General features: G+C 31.7%; 3 protein-coding genes across 4 annotated transcripts; all 3 read right to left on the reverse strand.

Moving 5' to 3' along the window:
* Nucleotides 1-1,164: 1,164 nt before the first annotated feature.
* Nucleotides 1,165-5,234, reverse strand: LOC123885406 (glycerophosphodiester phosphodiesterase GDPD6-like). 2 transcript variants are annotated; one of them, XM_045934684.1, is made up of 8 exons: nucleotides 4,159-5,234; nucleotides 3,843-4,021; nucleotides 3,317-3,500; nucleotides 3,104-3,178; nucleotides 2,741-2,850; nucleotides 2,028-2,246; nucleotides 1,704-1,859; nucleotides 1,165-1,587 (listed from the first exon to the last, which is right to left on the reverse strand). In XM_045934684.1, the coding sequence occupies exons 1-8, from the start codon at nucleotides 4,190-4,192 to the stop codon at nucleotides 1,354-1,356; spliced, it is 1,191 nt and encodes a 396-aa protein (XP_045790640.1). In that variant the 5' UTR covers nucleotides 4,193-5,234; the 3' UTR covers nucleotides 1,165-1,353. The 2 variants fall into 2 exon arrangements, with proteins under 2 accessions (XP_045790640.1, XP_045790641.1); XM_045934685.1 differs by having other exon boundaries at nucleotides 4,900-5,233.
* A 3,826-nt stretch (nucleotides 5,235-9,060) lies between these two features.
* On the reverse strand, nucleotides 9,061-11,279 carry LOC123884821 (mitochondrial import receptor subunit TOM5 homolog). The gene is made up of 2 exons (XM_045934037.1): nucleotides 11,115-11,279; nucleotides 9,061-9,379 (listed from the first exon to the last, which is right to left on the reverse strand). The coding sequence occupies exons 1-2, from the start codon at nucleotides 11,199-11,201 to the stop codon at nucleotides 9,302-9,304; spliced, it is 165 nt and encodes a 54-aa protein (XP_045789993.1). The 5' UTR covers nucleotides 11,202-11,279; the 3' UTR covers nucleotides 9,061-9,301.
* Nucleotides 11,280-12,461: 1,182 nt separating this feature from the next.
* LOC123884770 (nuclear transport factor 2) lies at nucleotides 12,462-18,552 on the reverse strand. Its single transcript, XM_045933981.1, has 9 exons — nucleotides 18,340-18,552; nucleotides 16,672-16,857; nucleotides 15,657-15,957; nucleotides 15,333-15,568; nucleotides 15,074-15,245; nucleotides 14,775-14,896; nucleotides 14,619-14,681; nucleotides 13,247-13,310; nucleotides 12,462-13,121 (listed from the first exon to the last, which is right to left on the reverse strand). Exons 2-9 carry the CDS (start codon nucleotides 16,855-16,857, stop codon nucleotides 12,880-12,882), a joined length of 1,386 nt encoding a protein of 461 aa, XP_045789937.1. The 5' UTR covers nucleotides 18,340-18,552; the 3' UTR covers nucleotides 12,462-12,879.
* Nucleotides 18,553-18,840: the final 288 nt, after the last annotated feature.

Below are 18,840 nucleotides of genomic sequence, written 5' to 3' on the forward strand. Positions count from 1 at the left end.
GGATCAATTAATCATTGTTTATAATCTTTTATTTTATCTCGTTTTTTTCTGTTTTTTTTTTTTTTTTTTTTTTTAAGAGTATATATATCTCGTCTTTTTGTTTAAAACAAATCTTTTTCTTTTTGATAAATCTCTTTTTTCAAAAACAAATTTTTAGGGAGTGTTTGTTTCAAACTTTAAAGTAACTTAGTACCTATTTCCGAAAAAAAGGTAACTTAGTACCTTTTCATATAACTTTTTTTTGCTTTTTTTTCTTCTTAGAAATAAGAAATTAGGACAAACAAGTAAGAAAAAAAAAATAACTTCTATACTTTAAGAAAAATTATAATATATCATCAAACATATCTTTTAACTTTATCTATTACTAATATATTAAAATTGATTATTATCAAAGTTATTAATTTATCCTTATTACTCTTAATCACGTTGCAAATTTTATATCCTTCATTGTAATTTCACTAAAAAATATTTTTAAAAAAATATAGATAAAACTAGTCTATAGACCCGTGACGGGTCTATAGAATTTTATCGATATTTGAGTTTGTCATTGTATGTATTAATATAGAAAACTTTTCTATATGTATTTAAAAATTTGTTATATTGTATTATTAAAATATAAGTAGAATTATTGTGTTAATTAGCATTCTCGTAAACTTATTTATTCAATTTTTTATGTTTCAGTGACAAATAATGGTCCCGTGTATATTTTTAATAAAAAAGTAGAAATTTTATTAAGAATATTTAGGGTAATTTGGTAAGTCTGTTTGATGCTAAATAACTTTATTATATTATTATTAATGATTAGTAGTAAACTTTGTAGTAATATTGAATATGTTTTGTTTATAAAAAAAAATTGTTTATGTTTCTTCTATTTTTTTATGAAAAATATTGTGTATGTATTTTTTTTATAAAGTTTTTTTTTTATTCTTATTTTTATGCAGTTTCTTTTTTTTTTCTTTCTATTTTTATGTATAAATTGTTCTGTCTTGTTCTTATCTACAATTTGTTTTGTTCCTATTTTAAACATATATATCATCTTTCTATATTTTTTTTAATATTTTTTTTTAGTAAAATTACAATTTTAAGAAAAAGTGACCTTAAAAAGACCCAGGCACACTTTTTAGAAATAAAACTTTCAACGTTTTATGTAAATGCAGGCGAGAATTGCAACACAACTTTAAACTTCTGAATTCATTATCTGAAAAAACAAATTTGCATTTGATTTTTCCTTGGTTTTTAGACACAATAGCTTTTCAGTCGAATGCTCTCTTTGAACATGTTGATATAAGCTTTATGAACACATAATAAGTCAATTCAAACACTGAAACACATACTTCCTATGACATCTCAAAATCATTCATAAGGGGATACCAACAAAGCAATTTTATGTAATAGTTCGGATTCAATCTTGTCATCTCGATGATTAGGGGAGGTCCATTCCTGAAAATTATGAAGACTGCCGGTGAAATCTGTAAACAAACCATCAACTCCTATCTTGTTGATCCAGTAATCGTACTCGTTGTATGGATCTTGACTAAAGTTGAAATGCAAATACTGGTTCTCATTTCTGTAAGTGTATGGATGCACCTGCTCACAAAACATGCAAGACAATGAAATCAAGAATTTATCGACACGATGTTTTAAAAATTAACAAATCCAAGTAAACATATGAAAGAAAACAAGGTTTAAACAAAGAAGTGTACCTGCAGATTACGAGCATGTGCCCGTGCAACAAGATCGGAAGGATTTGTCGTATAATTGTTAACCACAGGAACTATAGTATCCTTCCAAGGTCCAATTCCTACAACATATTGCTTTATGTAGTCTAGGTATGTATCAGATGTAATTTCCCAATATGACTGCACATCAACATTATGGAACTATTTTGTTAGGCTTTGTAATAGACAACTTATAATTAGAAAACAACATTGTATAATATTACACGGAGTTTCTCTCAAAAAAGATTAAGACAGTACATAAAGTTGTGGAAGATAAAGGGACAAGCCAAGGTAAAATACGTTATTCACCTGATTAGTGTCTTGTGTTGGAATATCAACTTCATCGATTAATAAAATCTTAGGCAACTCCGTTTTATTTGATATATACACTAGTGAAGTTGGAGCAAATGACTGAACAAATGCAGGTTGTTTCAACCAATCTTTTGACAGGTATGAACCCTTGTATCCATATTTCTGAAGTGTTTCCACAAACTTGTCCTCAAATCTTTTGCCATCCGACCATTTCACCTGTTATTTTATGAAATTAATGAACAAAAAGCAGACAACAAACTCTACAGAATTTGGCTACAAAAATACTAATAATATATGTCAATCTATCAAGCGTAAGATTTGAAAGCCTTTGCATTAAACATTCTAAGATCTTAATACAATCTACATCCTTTGACACTTCCGATTATATAATATAACCTCATCCGTGTAACAGTCATTGTCCTTAAAATAAAGCTAAAGTCACAGTTTAGTTTATTGTAAAACATCCCCAGCATTAACAATCAGATGCATATGCACAATAAGAAGGCAAGCTCAAAATATATTCTTCCGTTACAAGATATATCATTGTATGTACAACAGTACAAGATATCACCAGTCACCAGTACCAAGGACCAACCATCACATACATATACAATATGATTGGACGATTAAAATATATTCTTTTGTTACATTATATATCGGTTGCTCTGCCACAAATAGAAGTGTGTTGGATTAGAGAGAGAAATACTCACATACTGGTTGATAAGTACTGGATTTTTTATCTCAGGATATATTCCAACAACTCTGGGTGCATCCAGTGCTATGTTAATGAACTCTTCAAAAGTGATTATTTGAAATTTTCCTGAAGGAGATTCCAAAAGTAATGTTATATACTTATCTATTTTTATGTTTGCCAAAGTAAATAACAGTTTCATGTAATAATGACAAGTAAAAAACAAGTCATCTGCAGACAGTTCCTGTAAAAATGATCATTGAATCATTTTAAAATCTGACGGGGCTTCGACACATATATAACATATATAAGAGAAGAAAAGGAGAGTATTACACACAATAAAATGATGAAAAACTACTAATAATTAGAAGACGGGACTAACCATTATACTGTGGATCCCTAAAGCTAAACCTCTGATTTACCCTCAACGACTTTAATTCCTTTAACGTGAAATCAACTGCAAATAGTATAATTACTTTAGCAAATTCTATTTACTTGTAAGCCGTGTAAAAAACTGGATGAAGATACAGAATACTATTTCCGATTTTGTTCAATTAACACAGATTAAACTTAACAAAAAGAATAGCATCAGTACCAGTGAAAAATCCAGTGGTATTGTTCCCTTGGACTTCGTATGTTCTTTTACGATTAGCAAACTCTTTGTATTTTGCTATGTCAGTAGTGTTATCAAGGGTAACATCATGGAAACATATAAGAACACCATCTTTGGAAGATAATATATCAGTTTCAATGAAGTCTGCACCTTCCTCAATAGCTCTCTGCAAAAGAAGTTCATTATTAGGCAAGTATAAATAAACCAAAGAAGAAAATGGGGCCGACTAGTTTGTGCATAAGTGTAGCATAGCATAGTTCCATTTGATAACAAGAATCAACAAGATATCTGAAACTTTCATATAGAATCTAAAACACAAATCAAAAAGAAAAACGGAGCTAATCAGTGTATGGTCAACGGATATAAATATCAATACATATACAGCAAAGTGAACCAGGGGCACCTCACATAAACTTTTGACACATCATTTTTATGCATATAATTTTGATGCAGACATAAAGTAATGAGAAAGGAAAACAATTTTGACAGAAGAGTTATGTAGATTCACCAGGTATGCCTGACTAGTTTCTTCAGGAATTTCTCCGTTCGATCCCCTGTGTGCAACGTTATATGGGCGAAAAGTTTGAAGAGGCCGCCTACTTCCATCATCACCTTTGCCAGGAAGTGGATAAAAAGGCCTTGCCGTGCCTCCAATCACGAGCAATAGAAATACAAAAGGTGCGAAACCTGTTTATATTTATTACACCAAGTTAAGAGATACTTAGCCAGAAACACTACAAGAAAAACAATTACTTGCGCACAAACATGAACAAATCCATCCCATTTTCACACTTAGCAATAGTAATTAAGACGAGATACTTAACTGTCGACACAAATTACTGATAAACACTGAAGCATGAGAGAACCCAATTATGGATTCCAAGAAAAGAGAAACATTTGAAGAGGTGAGGCCTAAGGATCAAAGATGAAATTAGTTTTACCATCACTAAGTTAAGTTACATCGGTATCATCATCACGGCTATCAATTAATCATATAATAGAAATTTTACAAATTAATGACATGTGAAGTTTAACATATCATTAAGGATGATACAACATAATCTGAGATTCTGAGAGGATTATCAATGTATGCATTTTGGAATGAAAATTGGGTTACCAGCTAGATTAAACAACAATTTAAAAAAAAAAAAACACACACACACACACACACACACACAATTGTAATTGTGATGATAATATATAAAACCTAAATTTTAATCATTAGTCAATTACCAAAATTGAGGCAAATTGGTAGGTCCAATAAGCCATTTTTATAAATTAAATGAGAAAGGGTCATTGAAAAGATAATAATAAAGAAACAAAATTCCAAAGTTCCATCCCCGCAACAGCAATCAGGAGGGGACTGAAACCACTTTATGCCATAACTGAGTCCTCCCGAAACAGATTAAACCGGTGGTGAAAGCCAACAAACAAAAAACAAAAATGATTCCCAGAAAGTTGCTAAAAAGATAAATCCTCACCCAGCTCAACAAAAAAACACACACGCTAATAATATGAAGACAATTTAACAAACATAGATTCTTAAAAAAGTGAAAAAGCCTTACTGAATGATGAAACCATTGAGATAGATACGATGTGATTCGTTGTGTTGTTTTGTTCCTCACTCAGTTCATTGTTTGTTTCTACACCTTTTGAGTCTTCCTTGGATTCTAAGAACAACTAATATATATATATATATATATATACTATATCTGCATCAGAATGTGAAAATAAATAAAATGTTGAAATTATAATTTTTGGAAAGTCGTTGGTTGCTGCGGAAATAGGCTCCACATCACATACGAATATTCCTCGAATTTTTTTGGTGCTTCCTTCATTGGAGTTTATTTAGCTTCTAAATCGGTTTAGAAGAGTTGAATTCTTTCATATCAAAGTATGATAACCTTAGATTAATACTCCCTCCGTCTCAAATTATAAGGGAAAATAAAAAAATCACACTTATTAAGAAAAAGTAAAACATGAGAATTTGAAGTATGTTTTTGTGGGTTTTTCTTGGAATAAGTTGCATAGGAAGATGTAAAAACAATTTTTATTGGTTGTTGTTTATTGAGAAAATGAGAGAGAGAAGAAATTAAATGCAATTTGCATTTAATTTTATGAAAATAAGGAAAAAAACATTCTTGAAAATGATTTTTCTCTTATAATTTGGGACAAAAAAAATGGGTTTTTTTCCCTTATAATTTGGGACGGAGGGAGTACTAATTTCAGTTATAATAGAGGGAGGTACTTACAAGAACAACAGGTGTCATTCTTTTTGTGATTAAAAGATATTTATGTTTATAGGATAAAGATTGGACGGTTTAAAATATACCAGTATTTATTTAATAATATTAGATATACTATACTTAAATAAGGGCTGTTTGATTCCATAAAAAAAATAAAATACGGGCTGTTTGATCTTGATCAGAAAATCACCGACGCTTGACTGCAATGAATTTATACCGCGTCGAATCCTCTAAAAAAATAGTCACATGTTTGATCATGTCTCGTATAGAAAAAACTTCAACGGTAGAAATTTGATCTCAATATATTAACTATTTTATTTCTTCACTAAGCACTAAGAATTTTAAATAAGTTAGTACATGTTTATATTTTGATAAACTCAAGAAATTTTTTGTAACTTAAAAACATAGATTTTGCTCAAAACTATGTGTTGTGATTGTTCCATTCTCTTAATTGAATCCAAAAGCTGCAACTTAAAAAAATAGATTTTGCTCTTGATTCAAAACAAGTTGTTGATTATTTTCAAAAGAGTAGGAATGATTTTGCTTGTTTGGCCAAATTAATTCATATATTCATTTTTTTAAAACTTTTTTTTTATCAAACTCACAAAAAGGAATCATATTAATTAATCTCTCCTTTGATCGATCCAAATTAGTCCTTGTCTGCCTTTTTATTGAAGTATAGCCTTATCTCTTGCTATATCCTTTATTTGTAATTCTAATAATATGCACCATTCATTTTTTTTTTGTTTTTACCAAAATATGCACCATTCTTTTTATCTAACTCAAAAAGATTTCATATTAGTCTCTCCTTCAGTTAGTTCTTGTCTTTTTCTCTGTCATTCTAATAAGCATTCTAACCCATCGTTTGTGAATCTTTCTAACCCATATTAGTTTTCAATGACCGGGAAGTCAATGTTCTTGCTTTTTAGGTCAAATTAGTCTTTGTCTCTCTTTGTATTTTGGACAAGTAGTTGTTGTCTCTTGTTATATACCCTTTATTATATCATTCTAATAAACACCATTAATTTTCTAGTCCATGCAATTACATTATCATGTTATGTAAATTTGGTTGATATCTGAAAGTGATATCTTTGTTCTATTTAAATTGACTTGGAAGTCTTCTCCAAAGATAGAACGTGTATGCTAATTAAGCTGCATTATTAACTTCATTTTTCTGTCCCATTAAGAACGCCGGTGGAGACTAATCAAAAGGAAAAGAATTCCACAAGTCATTTTTTATTAAAAAAAATTATATTCCACAAGTTATTACTGTACAATGATCGTTCCAAATTTGTTTCTTGTTGTATCAAAAAAGATTCCAATCATATTGACTTAATTAGCGGCTTGAACAAAAATAGCTCGAGTGCGTGGTTACAACAAAATCGAGTTGCATATTGATTCAAAAGTTGTAGTTCATATTATTAAGAAGCTTTTACTAGCTTTGAATTGGGAGGTAAGCTAATATTGTGGCTGATGCTTTAACAAAATTGGCATGTGAGAGTAGTAGTGAGATGATAGTTTATATATCAATGTTGAGTTTTCAAAGAGATTTAACTTTTTTGCGTTTGAATAAGCATGAAAATATCAATGTTTTTCTAGGTATAAGAAGAATGAATTGGCAAAGAAAAGATTGTGTCGGTTTCAATAAAATGTACTTATATAATTTAATGGTTAGGATGAGTGGTACACCGGTGAGTGACTTAGTTGAGCCATCACTTTAGAATTCACTATATTTTTATCGTTTCGGATGAATGTTATTTTTTACCACTAAACCACACTTTTGATGGTTAGGATAAATATTATTTTAATGACATTAATTTCAGTAATTGCATGTCAACGCTTAGAGAGGAGGGAGAGGTGAGAAAATAATTTTAGTTTAAAAAACAACTTTGCCATGTTGCTCTTTAGGCTAAATTAGTTCATATATTCATTTTTCTAAGAAAAATTATCAAACTCACAAAAAGGAGTCATATTAGTCTCTCATTCGATTGATCCAAATTAGTCCTTTGTTTTTTTATTGACAAGTATAACCTTATCTCTTGCTATATATCCTTTATTTGTAATTCTAATATGCACCATTCATTTTTTTTTTTTGTTTTTACCAAAATATGCACCTTTCTTTTTATCTAACTCAAAAAAGATCTCATATTAGTCTCTCCTTCAATTAGTCCTTGTCTTTTTCTCTGTCATTCTAATAAGCATCATTCATTTTCTAACACATTCATTACGTTATAATGATCGTTTGCGAATCTTTCTAACCCATAAGGGCCTGTTTGGTGTCCAGGATATGATAGTGATATAAAACAGGATAAGGATATGATAGGATATCAGCAAGATAACAATTATCCTAAGTTATCCTATCTTGTGTTTGGTGCACACAGGATAACAAACATGATAACTATTATGTCATGTTTTTAATACATACTTGCTTATAATAATATGATAAGATATATAAAATATTTAAATGACAAAATTACCCTTGTAAAACAATTATTATTTTTTTAAAATTATTTTGTAATACTTTGAATTTTATAAATAAAAGATATAAATAAGTAATCAAATAACTTTATATAGTTTTAAATAAAAAACATGAGAAAATAATAAAGTTTAATTTTTTATATGAATCATGATCAAATAAATAATTCAATGATATATACATGTTAGATAAGCTAAATAAATATATGATATATCTCATACGTAAATAATAAAAATACCATTGCAAAATAATTATATTTAATTTCTTATAAAATTTAAATTAATATTCATATTTTACAATTTTTTAATAATTATTTTACTTTAAAATATTGTAATTTTAGTATAATTTTGATTTTTTTTAGATTATATAAATTACAAAATTACCATTGTGAGAAAATCACATGTATATTTAAAAATTAATTATTTTATTATTAATTTACTATCAAATTATTTTATTATTTATATTTTATTAATTTTCATTTTTTTTATTTTAATTTATATTTTATAGAATAAATCAATAATTTTTTTTTATCCTATCCTACTGGTAACCCAGCTCAAATTCAGGATAAAAATTTTAACTAGCGAGACAAGATAGGATAAGCTATAAGATTAACTTATCATATTCTACTGCGTCACCAAACACTGGACTGAAACAGGATATAATACAGTTATCCTATCCTGTCTCTTATCCTGTTAAGTTTAATAGTAAGCTATTGAAAACTCACACACAAAATGGAGGGATCAAAGTTAAAACCCTAGTCATAATGTCCGACCTAACAGTTTCGACATTTCTGCTGTTGAGCAGAGATTTATGGACATTTTTTAAACTTACATTTTGTTATTTGACACCGTTAAGTTGCGTAAAACCCTAAAACGAATTTGACACTGTTAAAATTTAAATCAAATATAGATTTATTTTACTTTTTAAAAAAAGAATATCATCAAAACAACCGCTTCTAGGTAATCATAATCGATAATTATGATTTACAATAGGAGATGAATATCAACCTTCACAATTTAAGAATGCTAAAACAGTAATTTCTTATCAAAAGACAGTCATCTCAGGCCTCAGCACAAGGAAACGTGCAGAGACACAAGGTCAACATGACCAAATTGAAAAAGCATAATCATCACTTAATCAAAAGCCTGAAAGTAATCCTGCTCATTATAGATTGAAACTACAGCCAAGACATTACAGTTTAAGTAGATAATAGCAGACCATTACAGACAACATAGTCTTCTACTTTTAGATTGCCATAAGATCGCCGTAATTTCGAAACACTACTATTGATCCTGCGAACAATCCAGCAGCACGAAGCAATTTCTGCAAGGAAATAAAGACAATCTCAATACTCAAGCTAAACCAAGTCAAGCTCCAAGATATAAACACAAATTTACAGGAAGACAGAACATTTAAATTAAGTAAAAAAAAAACTAAATAGCCTAAGGTTGCAACCCTTTTATTCATGTTCCATATAACAGCAACTCCTGTAAACTAAGCTCACAGTTAACCTTCTTAACCAAAAACTCCTCGATTGGTTATTCTAAGTGAGCCAAACTCCAAGATATAAACATGAATTAACATTAACAGGAAGACAAAACTTCTAAATTAAGTAAAATGCACTAAATAGGCTAATGTTACAACCTTATTATTCATGCTCCAATTAACAACAATTCCTCTAAATCAGCTCACAGTAACCTTATAATCAAAAGCTTTCTGGTTGGTTATTCTAAGTAATAAATTACTTCTGCCTACTCTCACTTTCCCTGGATAATCAATTTGTGTTCCACATACAAGCATGTAACATCTAGGCAATAGTTAGAAATCATGTACAAATGTCCTGCCAAAACTGCTCACAGGCGATGATAATGTTTCACATAAGAATACATGAATTTCAATATGAAATTACAGGCATTTCCATTATCACTAAGATGCAAGAATCATAAATGGCTACTAACAACAAAGAATTTTTTGCATAGATAAGAACTATATGAATCAAACAGTGGCAAGTGCAAGATATCCCTACTCCAAACATGTATAATGAAAAATCACTAAATTCTAAATCCTGTTTAATGTTTTCCTATTTCGTTGTCCTTTAACTCTTCTTACTAGGACTTGTATAAGATTTCTCTACACATGCCAAAACAAAATAAGGCAAGATTTTATGTTCTTGTTTTGGGTGTCCAATGATAAGCCATAACACTCTCATCTCTAAAATGTTGAGCTTTATGCGGTATTTTTGGCAGAAATAACACTTGACACAAGGGCCACTTGAATAACACATCTTCCACTATCTCTTCATTATTTTATATAACCTACCTAAAATACTCAAAATTGTGATATGGACAAAACTATCCAAAAGTAACAACATCGTTAACACTACATGGTTAAAAAATACAACAGTTTCTTCACAATCTAAAAAGTTTACCAATTAAAAGGGATCTTCAATTCAGATCAAGAATTGAAAAACTCCTCCACATAAGCATTTACTCAATCTAACAAACCAACACACGCAGCACAAAAAACCCGGGGTAGATCATAGAGCTATTCTATTTGAGTGATGAATATAGTTAAGGGTCAATTTTGCATTCAAATGGTTGAACACAGGAGATACTTTTTCAAGTTTCTTTATTTTCATATTAAAACTCATGAAGCACGGACACATACACGACATGGACACAGACATGCTGCCGAAGCTGATAATAATTGACATAGTAATTCAATATAATTATACATGTCTGTGGCGTGTCGGTGTCAACCCGCCCGACACGAGGAGTGTCTGTGCTTCATAGATTAAAACAACTAATATACTCACTCACACACTGTAAAATACGTCACAATTCTCATATACTCTATAAAATAGTGAAATTCTAAAAATATTGAGACTTTTGCCATCTTTTACTTTCACTGTTTCTCTGAAAAAATTAAATTAGGGCATCAAAATTATAAAATTGATCCGATAACATAATTATACTACAGATCGTATTAAATCGCATATTAACATAAATTAAAATAGCAGAACGGGGAAAAAAGGAATGGAATAAGAGAGAAAGTTTACCATATTGAAGTCCCATTTCTCATCATCATGGATTTGAGAATGAACGAGAGCTTTGAGGTATTGAATCGAGAAGATAGAGTCGGCCATTGATGCGAGAGAGAGAGAGAGAGAGAGAAAGAGGGTTTTAGGGTTTAGGTTCTCTGTGATTTGTGTACACAAGTGAAGGACAAGAGAGGGTTTTAATTTTGCTCACTGTGCACGTGCTTATATTGTGCCACGCTTTTCTTTTTTCTTGACCAAACACTTTTTATTTTATTTATTTGTTTTTATTTTGAAGAAGATTTTAATTTTTTTAATTTTTTTTGGTTAAGTAGCCTGACGGCTAGAAAATTTATCTTAATGATGAATAAGTGAAGTATCCCGGGTTCGAATCTGAGCTCCTGCATATATAGTGCGATGTCCCTACCAACCAAGCTAAGTTAACGGGAACATTTATTTTTATATAATAATAAATGTTATATAACTATTTGTAAAAAAATAAAATTGACAGTAGTACGGAGTATAAAATAAATATTTTATTTTGTAACAAAAAAGAAATTTGATATAGATGATAAAGATAATTTAATTTTTTTAGAGAATTCTTTTATAACTGAAAAATAATTTTTTTTTTTTTATCAACTCTCTGATTTTTAGAGAAAATGTCACATAATTCAGAGTTCGGTTACAAGACAAGTAAAATTTGATAAAAAATTATTTTTAGGAATATAAATGTTATTTTCTTTCAAATTACACCGACAAAGATTTATTTTTAACACGTGTTCAATCACATTACTCCATGATGTTGTTTTTTTAGGTTTTTTTTTAATGATGTTATTTTGTTATTTTTTTTATTTTTTTTATTTTTTGAAACAATGTCATTTTTTTAGGTTAGTTCTTAGAATATAGTAACAAATAGTACTTACTTTGGGATGATGTGATTAGATGCATGTGTAATAAAAATAAATTCTATCATTAACAATAATTTGTTCAATACGCCTATCAAAAAGAGATAACATCAAAATCATAAGCACTAATTAGTTATTTATAGTCCTTTGAATTGAGTTCAGATAGTCTATGAACAATTGTAGGAAATTTAAGACTTCCAACTTTGTTGTTATGCTTAATTTATGTACCAAGAGGGGAACCAAAACTTGTATGTTGCTGATCAAGACGAGAAGATTCACGTTTTTAATTCAATATTGTGTACTTGATTTAAACGTGAATTGTCCCGTCTTGATCAGCAACATATCTCTTAAATTTTCTATAATTTTGCATAGATTACCTCATCTTGATCGAAGAACTCACGCTTCAAGTTGATAAATCAGATAAAAGTGACATGAGATGTACAGGTGCAGGATGAGAATTTTGTTTCCAATGTCAACTACAACCTCATTCAATATATCATGTCAACTATAGCAAATGCACATAACATGCGCAAAAAATCCTGTTAGGCTCACCTCATTAATCATGATTCATGAATAGTTTCGATTTCCATTACGCTTATTACAAAGAGAAAAGGAATTCACATAGTACCGATTTACAAGGAAAACTTCCACATTGGAGATTCATGTCAACAACTCAATCAAAGGAACACTCTTGCTCAATATGACCAATACAAAACACTTCTGAAGGTTTGATGAACTCACTCATCTTCTATTTGAATGATTGCATTTGTGCCTAAACAAGGGAAAACAAAGAGGTTTTTTGTGTTTGGCTTATAAAAAATTTATCAACCAAGCGTTTGTTTTGTTTTGTTTTCTTGTTCTTTCTATATCAACCAATATGCTCACACTGAAGTAGTTGGTGTAACATTATGGTTTCCCGCACCATGACGTCCGCCTCCGCCCCGTCCACCTCCATTTTGACTTGGCCGATGAGAACTCCTAGGTCGTCCAGAGAATTCCCCTTGGTTTCTGAATTCATTTCTTCCATAACCTCGTCCACCACCAAATCTCCCACGCCCCCGGAAACCCTCGTTTCGGAAACCACCTCTTCCTGAAGGGTACCTCCCTCTTCCACCATCGCTGACTAGAATAAGATTAAAAGAGACAAAAAAGAGCTTGATCAATACATCAGATAGCCTTGGTAATATGCATCAAATATAAACCATGTTTAGCTAAACATAGAGAGTAAAACTGACAACAGCAGAATACCTCGTGTAGTGGATATCTTTTCCTCAATAACAGCCTGTCGCTCACCAACAGTGATGGGTGAAGCCTGCAAATGAAATGAAATTTTTAGTAAGATCTACTCTACTACACAAATAACTAAACCGTCAGCAAGTCATGATATGCAATCACAGATAAGTACAAAATATCATGAATCTTCAGAATAATTTGAATGGTCGGTGATTGTTGTTCCTACATGTGAGTACAAATAATATACTTATTTACAAACAAAAAAGAATCAAGAGAGCAGTATCCTTGCAAACTTCTGGTTATGACAAAATAGATACTAAAACTAGACGGCCAGACCTGTAAGTATAAGTTTCTATCCCTCCGCCCCGGCATCTGATTTAAATCAGAAACCTAATATAGGGAAATTACAAAATCAAAAACATCCAAAATTCCATTGGGTACCATATTAACAAATAGCATACATCCTGTAAAGTGGTAGCACAGTACAAAGCTACTTTCTAATAACCTGGATAGAGTTCCTATGAAGGGTATATGCTGCCTTGTAGAATGTCTATACTGGACAAGCTATTACAACTTACAAGGTTAAATTCATTTGGACCAGCCACCATTAAAAATTCAAGGGCTTAGTGGTGCAACAGTGAACTGACAGTTGTGATGTATCTTTATCTTCTTTGCATAAAAAGAGTAAAAATATAGACAATTACGTTGACTTTGTTTTCAAATGTCTGATTCATCATACAAAACGGATAAAAAGAAAATGGTGTAAATATGACTGCTAAGACCAGTGGCTTTCTATGGTAGTGAATGTCGGGCCTTGTTGAAGTGCTAAAACGAGCACAAAAAGTGAAGTAAAGAAAGGAATGCTGAGGTGGATGAGTGAACAGACAAGAGAAGAAAAGTTTAGGAACAAATGTATCTGAGAGAAACAAAGAAAGTTGAAGCAGCACTTACCAAGGAGAAAATAGTGGAAATTCACCTAAGGTAATTTGGTCATGTGAGAAGAAGTGAAATAGAGGCTTTGGTGAGAAAAGTGGATCAAATAGAAGAAAATCCAATCAAAACCATATAGGAAAACCTATAGACAATCAATCTTTGACAAAGCCAAAGATGTCTAATTAGCCATTATTTAGTTTCGTGTGCCAGCCCCATCTAGTAATATAGGCCTACGTCGTTCTTGTTTGATAAGTTTCTGTTCAGGTAAATGAAACCAAGAAGATGGAAGCATATGTTTTATTTGGAAAAGCGTTTTCGATTTTCATTTTTAATTGCAAAACTGTTAATTGTTTTTCACTATGTTTCCTTATGGATAACAAATAATTCTTTCCCGGCCAAATATACAAACAGCACGTCGAAACTATAATCAACAGTTGAAAAGAACAGTCTGTACCTTAAGTGCACTTTGCACAGAACTCAGTTCCTCAAATTCAACAAAGCCAAAACAGAAACCATGCTGAAAGAAAACAAAAAAATACAGATTAGCTTACAAGCTTGCTTCTGATAATGCTCACGTTATTTTGAAGTTCAGAGAGTAATATTCACATACCTTACTGCTTCTTACTTGGACTCCACCATGTTTAATACGACCAAATTTCTTAAAAATCTCATCAAGAAGTTCAATTGTTGCATTAAATGGCAAGTTCCGTATGTATATGGAATGACCTTCAGCTGTAGCAAAAAGTAAGTCGGTCAACTTTCAAACTGAGTTCAATTGTTGCATTAATGGGTTTTTTTTAACCTCTTCCGCTTGAGTCAAAATTAGATTAAACAAATAAGAGGAAAATGTGAATAAACCACAGAGTCAGAAAAAGAAAATAGTAGTCAATCATAAGCATCAATATACACCTTCAGGAACATCACTACTCCCTGGTGCACTGTCACTACTAGGAGCAAATGCCTCGGGCCCAGGAGTAGATTTTGTGGGAGCGTGCCTTTGTTCATTGGATTTAGCAGATGCCACTCTTGCAGCTCGGCTGGGAACATAGACACGGCCAGATGCTGTTTTACTTTTCATTACCTTCATATCAGTGAAACTTAATACGTTAAAAATTTAGAAGACCATAAGAGAATCACAATGCAAGAAAATATACAAGGATAAACTCACAATTGATGCATATGATGTCTTTTGTGCATCATCCTGGACTGCAGAAGTTGAATCATGAATAGTAACAACATCATTCTCACTTAAATCAGTAGGCGGTATGACAACCTCTTCATCAACAACCGAACCTTCTTCCTTGTTGTCCTGAGGATGATAAACTTCCACACCATTATTAAGTTTTTCACCCTCTGCAGAGGTTGCAGGGTCTTCCACAATATGTTCCGAAGGGTGCACATCATCTAAAAACATTTAAGAAGCAATTACAAATTGAGGTTTAAGGAAAACATAATTCTTGAGTACATGCATATGGAGAAAAGCCATACTAACCTGATTTTGGTATGTGCACTGCCTCAGAATTTTCATTGGTGACATTTATTGAAGCAGAATTTAACTGTGGGGCATCATTCTCCTCAATGTACCTAAAGACGTCATTTAAGACATAATATCCTTTATCTTGTGGAGCCAAAAAGAATGTCTGCGCGAACTTCCTTCTCACGTTATCCTTCCCAGTTAAGCATCCAGTTACTAAAACTATGACACCTTTCTCATAGGACTCCTGAGCATCAGCAGTTTTTATTTCTGCTGTACAATCTTCATAGTTCAGGGAAACAATTGTTTCATTGATTGCCTGATCCAACAGTTATTTCCTAATTATGAGTTGAAAATAAACCACGAGTAGCAAGGTAAACATAGATAAAGGATACAGAAGGTCAAGGTTTCTCAAAGCATGCATTAGTGACAGATTCTTAGGGATATGAATTTTGAACAAACTAGACATGCTACATACCAAAATTATTTAACAGGGAGTGTGAATGTTACCACATCACAGAACTATTAAGCTACATATATCAAATAACCCGAGACATCATGCTTTTAGAAATCAGGATGAGATTGAGAGGGAAGAATGTCAGCAATTATTAAGCTAAAAGCGTCCACTGAACACCTACTCCAACCAAATGACAGGCCGTTTTACATAACCCAAAAGAGAAACTTGGTTCTGTAAAGCTCCTGCCTTAGTGGGATCTAGGGTTGGATCCGCTAGGTCGACAATGGGGGAATGCCCCCATACTACGATCTGGAATGCCAACCTACAGAATAATACCTACCTATAGTTCAACTATTATTTTGGATACATAAATATATATTGCCCTCACTCACCATTTAGCCCACTATACATATAAGGGTTGACACTAACTATCAACATTTATAGATCCAACACTAGAAGGATCGAACCCATTATGGATCTATTGATTTAGATAATTGTTCTATATACAGCTGGATTTGAATGATCTAAGCATTTAATATCAAAAAAGTGAATTATATAAGCATATTCTAAACATACTTTTGTAGTCGTTACAGTCTTCATCACACCATTGCTGTCGGATCTGCTTAAGAGACTTGAATCCTGATAGAATCTGTGAACCAAGTCTGGAGATTGATGCAGAATATGATAATATTGCTCCACAAAGGCATTGCCGACGACTTGAGGACTTGGAGCAGAGGTAGGGTTTGCTTCCTGCATTGCCATCTGCGAAAAAGTTCACAATAATGTGCGGTGGAAGAAGTCGTTAATTAGTGAAGGATAAATTTTGGGTGTAAAAGGAATGAAAAATAATTGTTCTAAATATTACTCTGCCCAAGGGCCGGCCCAACCGTCGTAGAGGCCTAAATATCTTTTTTTAAAATGAGGATATGGCCCTTGGGCCGGTCTGCGTCCAACCTAAATCTCAAATTAATAAAAAGAACTTGCATAACCAACATATCAAAAGTAAGGGCAAAAGCTAAATCAAAACATCAGATCAGGGACGATGAATATAAGGAACAACACAAATGTTGTGTGGAGAGAAACAGACAAGTACGAATCTTCACAATTGCTAATTACCAAATGGAAAATTATTAGATTTTTATATTGAGCCTAGCTCATTCTTACAAAACCGGCTTGTAAGGTGGCGATTGCCTCCATGCACTTATTAACATATATTCAGCCATTTCTCATCCAATGTGGAACTCTTAACAACAATCGCAACAAGAAACTAATGTTGACTGCTTGTTAGTGTCATCACGTGTAGTTTCATTTCTTAGAGTCATTTGATTTACAAAAGGTAAGTATGGACAGAACAACACAAGACATGACAAATTTTTAATGTGTTGAACAACTTTATGTATTGTACTCCTAGTATGTTTGGTGAACAAAAAGTTAGTTTGGTATTTTAGACAACTTGCACTTGAGACAAAATATTGTCCTGTGGTTTAGTGAGAGACAAGAATTTCAGCTCCCCCAGAAACAGTTTTAAAATCAAACACAATACAACTAAAGTTGTCTGGTTCAATCACTTATTTTTTTACTAGATCAAACATACTCTTAATCAAACAATGAGGTCGAATGTTCAGGGTTTTAAATAAAGGTCCACGGCCGTGACCGAGCCACGTCATAATAACAGTTTTTGACATTGACGAAACCACAATGCGGCCGCAATCTGAGGCCACATCCTATCGCGATTTTAGCAAGGATCATGACGCAACTACTAAAACCCCGAAGAAATGTTATGAGCCATACATGTATTGGTGAACCACTGACTTGAGTGACTGCAGTGGTAATAAAGTAGGTTCAATAGATACAATAATCAGGAATGCCTTAAACACTACATATACATTTCCTATTTGGAAGTTGAAGTGAGAGAGAACTATTATAATTAATAACATAATCTATAATTAACAACATAATCTAAGTGCTAACATAAACAAAAACAACCTAATCATGCCACATAAACGAAAAGAAAGAACAGGACGCCAATACATGAAGTGAATAAATCTAGAAATAGAAACAATTGAAGAAGCGACACAAAATTATGAAAAAATGATTAACTTCATTAAAACAAAACAAAATAGTTAAACGGAAACCGTTGTCTTAAAAGACATAAAAATAGAGAGATCGAATCCGACAAGAAGTATAAAGAAAGGTGTTGGTGAGAAGAAGACACGTGCGTGCGTGCGTGCGTGCATAGCATACCTGCTTGATTTGCAAAGCAGAGAGAGTGAGGGAGATCTCGACAGAAAGAGAGTCTTTGGTTTGTTGGAAGAGAGAGAGAGAGAGAGAGAGATTCTGTTGTGAAGTTTTGGTTTTTTAGTTGTTTGGGTTTGGTTCGGAGATCACAACAATAAACGATGACTCCCGCTATTGCTTTTTTTTTTATTCTTGACGTGAATCCTACTTATACATTTTATCGTTATTGTTAATTTACTTTATTTTTATTGTTTTCTTTTTGTTCATGGAATCTGTTTTATTTATTTATTTATTGATTATTTTTTGTTTCTAAATAAAGAGGAGATGATGTTGGTTTATGGTTAACTTACTAAAAATATTTATATTTATTTATCTTTTGTTTTAGTGGGACAAATTAAGACACCGAATTCAAGTGATTAATGAAGAGTGACCCAAAACACTTGTTAAACATAATAAAGAATGAAATAAAAGATGTTGGTAGCATAAATTTTTACATTTTTAAGATAT

Source organism: Trifolium pratense, linkage group LG5 (assembly GCF_020283565.1).
Source record: "Trifolium pratense cultivar HEN17-A07 linkage group LG5, ARS_RC_1.1, whole genome shotgun sequence".
Taxonomy (NCBI): domain Eukaryota; kingdom Viridiplantae; phylum Streptophyta; class Magnoliopsida; order Fabales; family Fabaceae; genus Trifolium; species Trifolium pratense.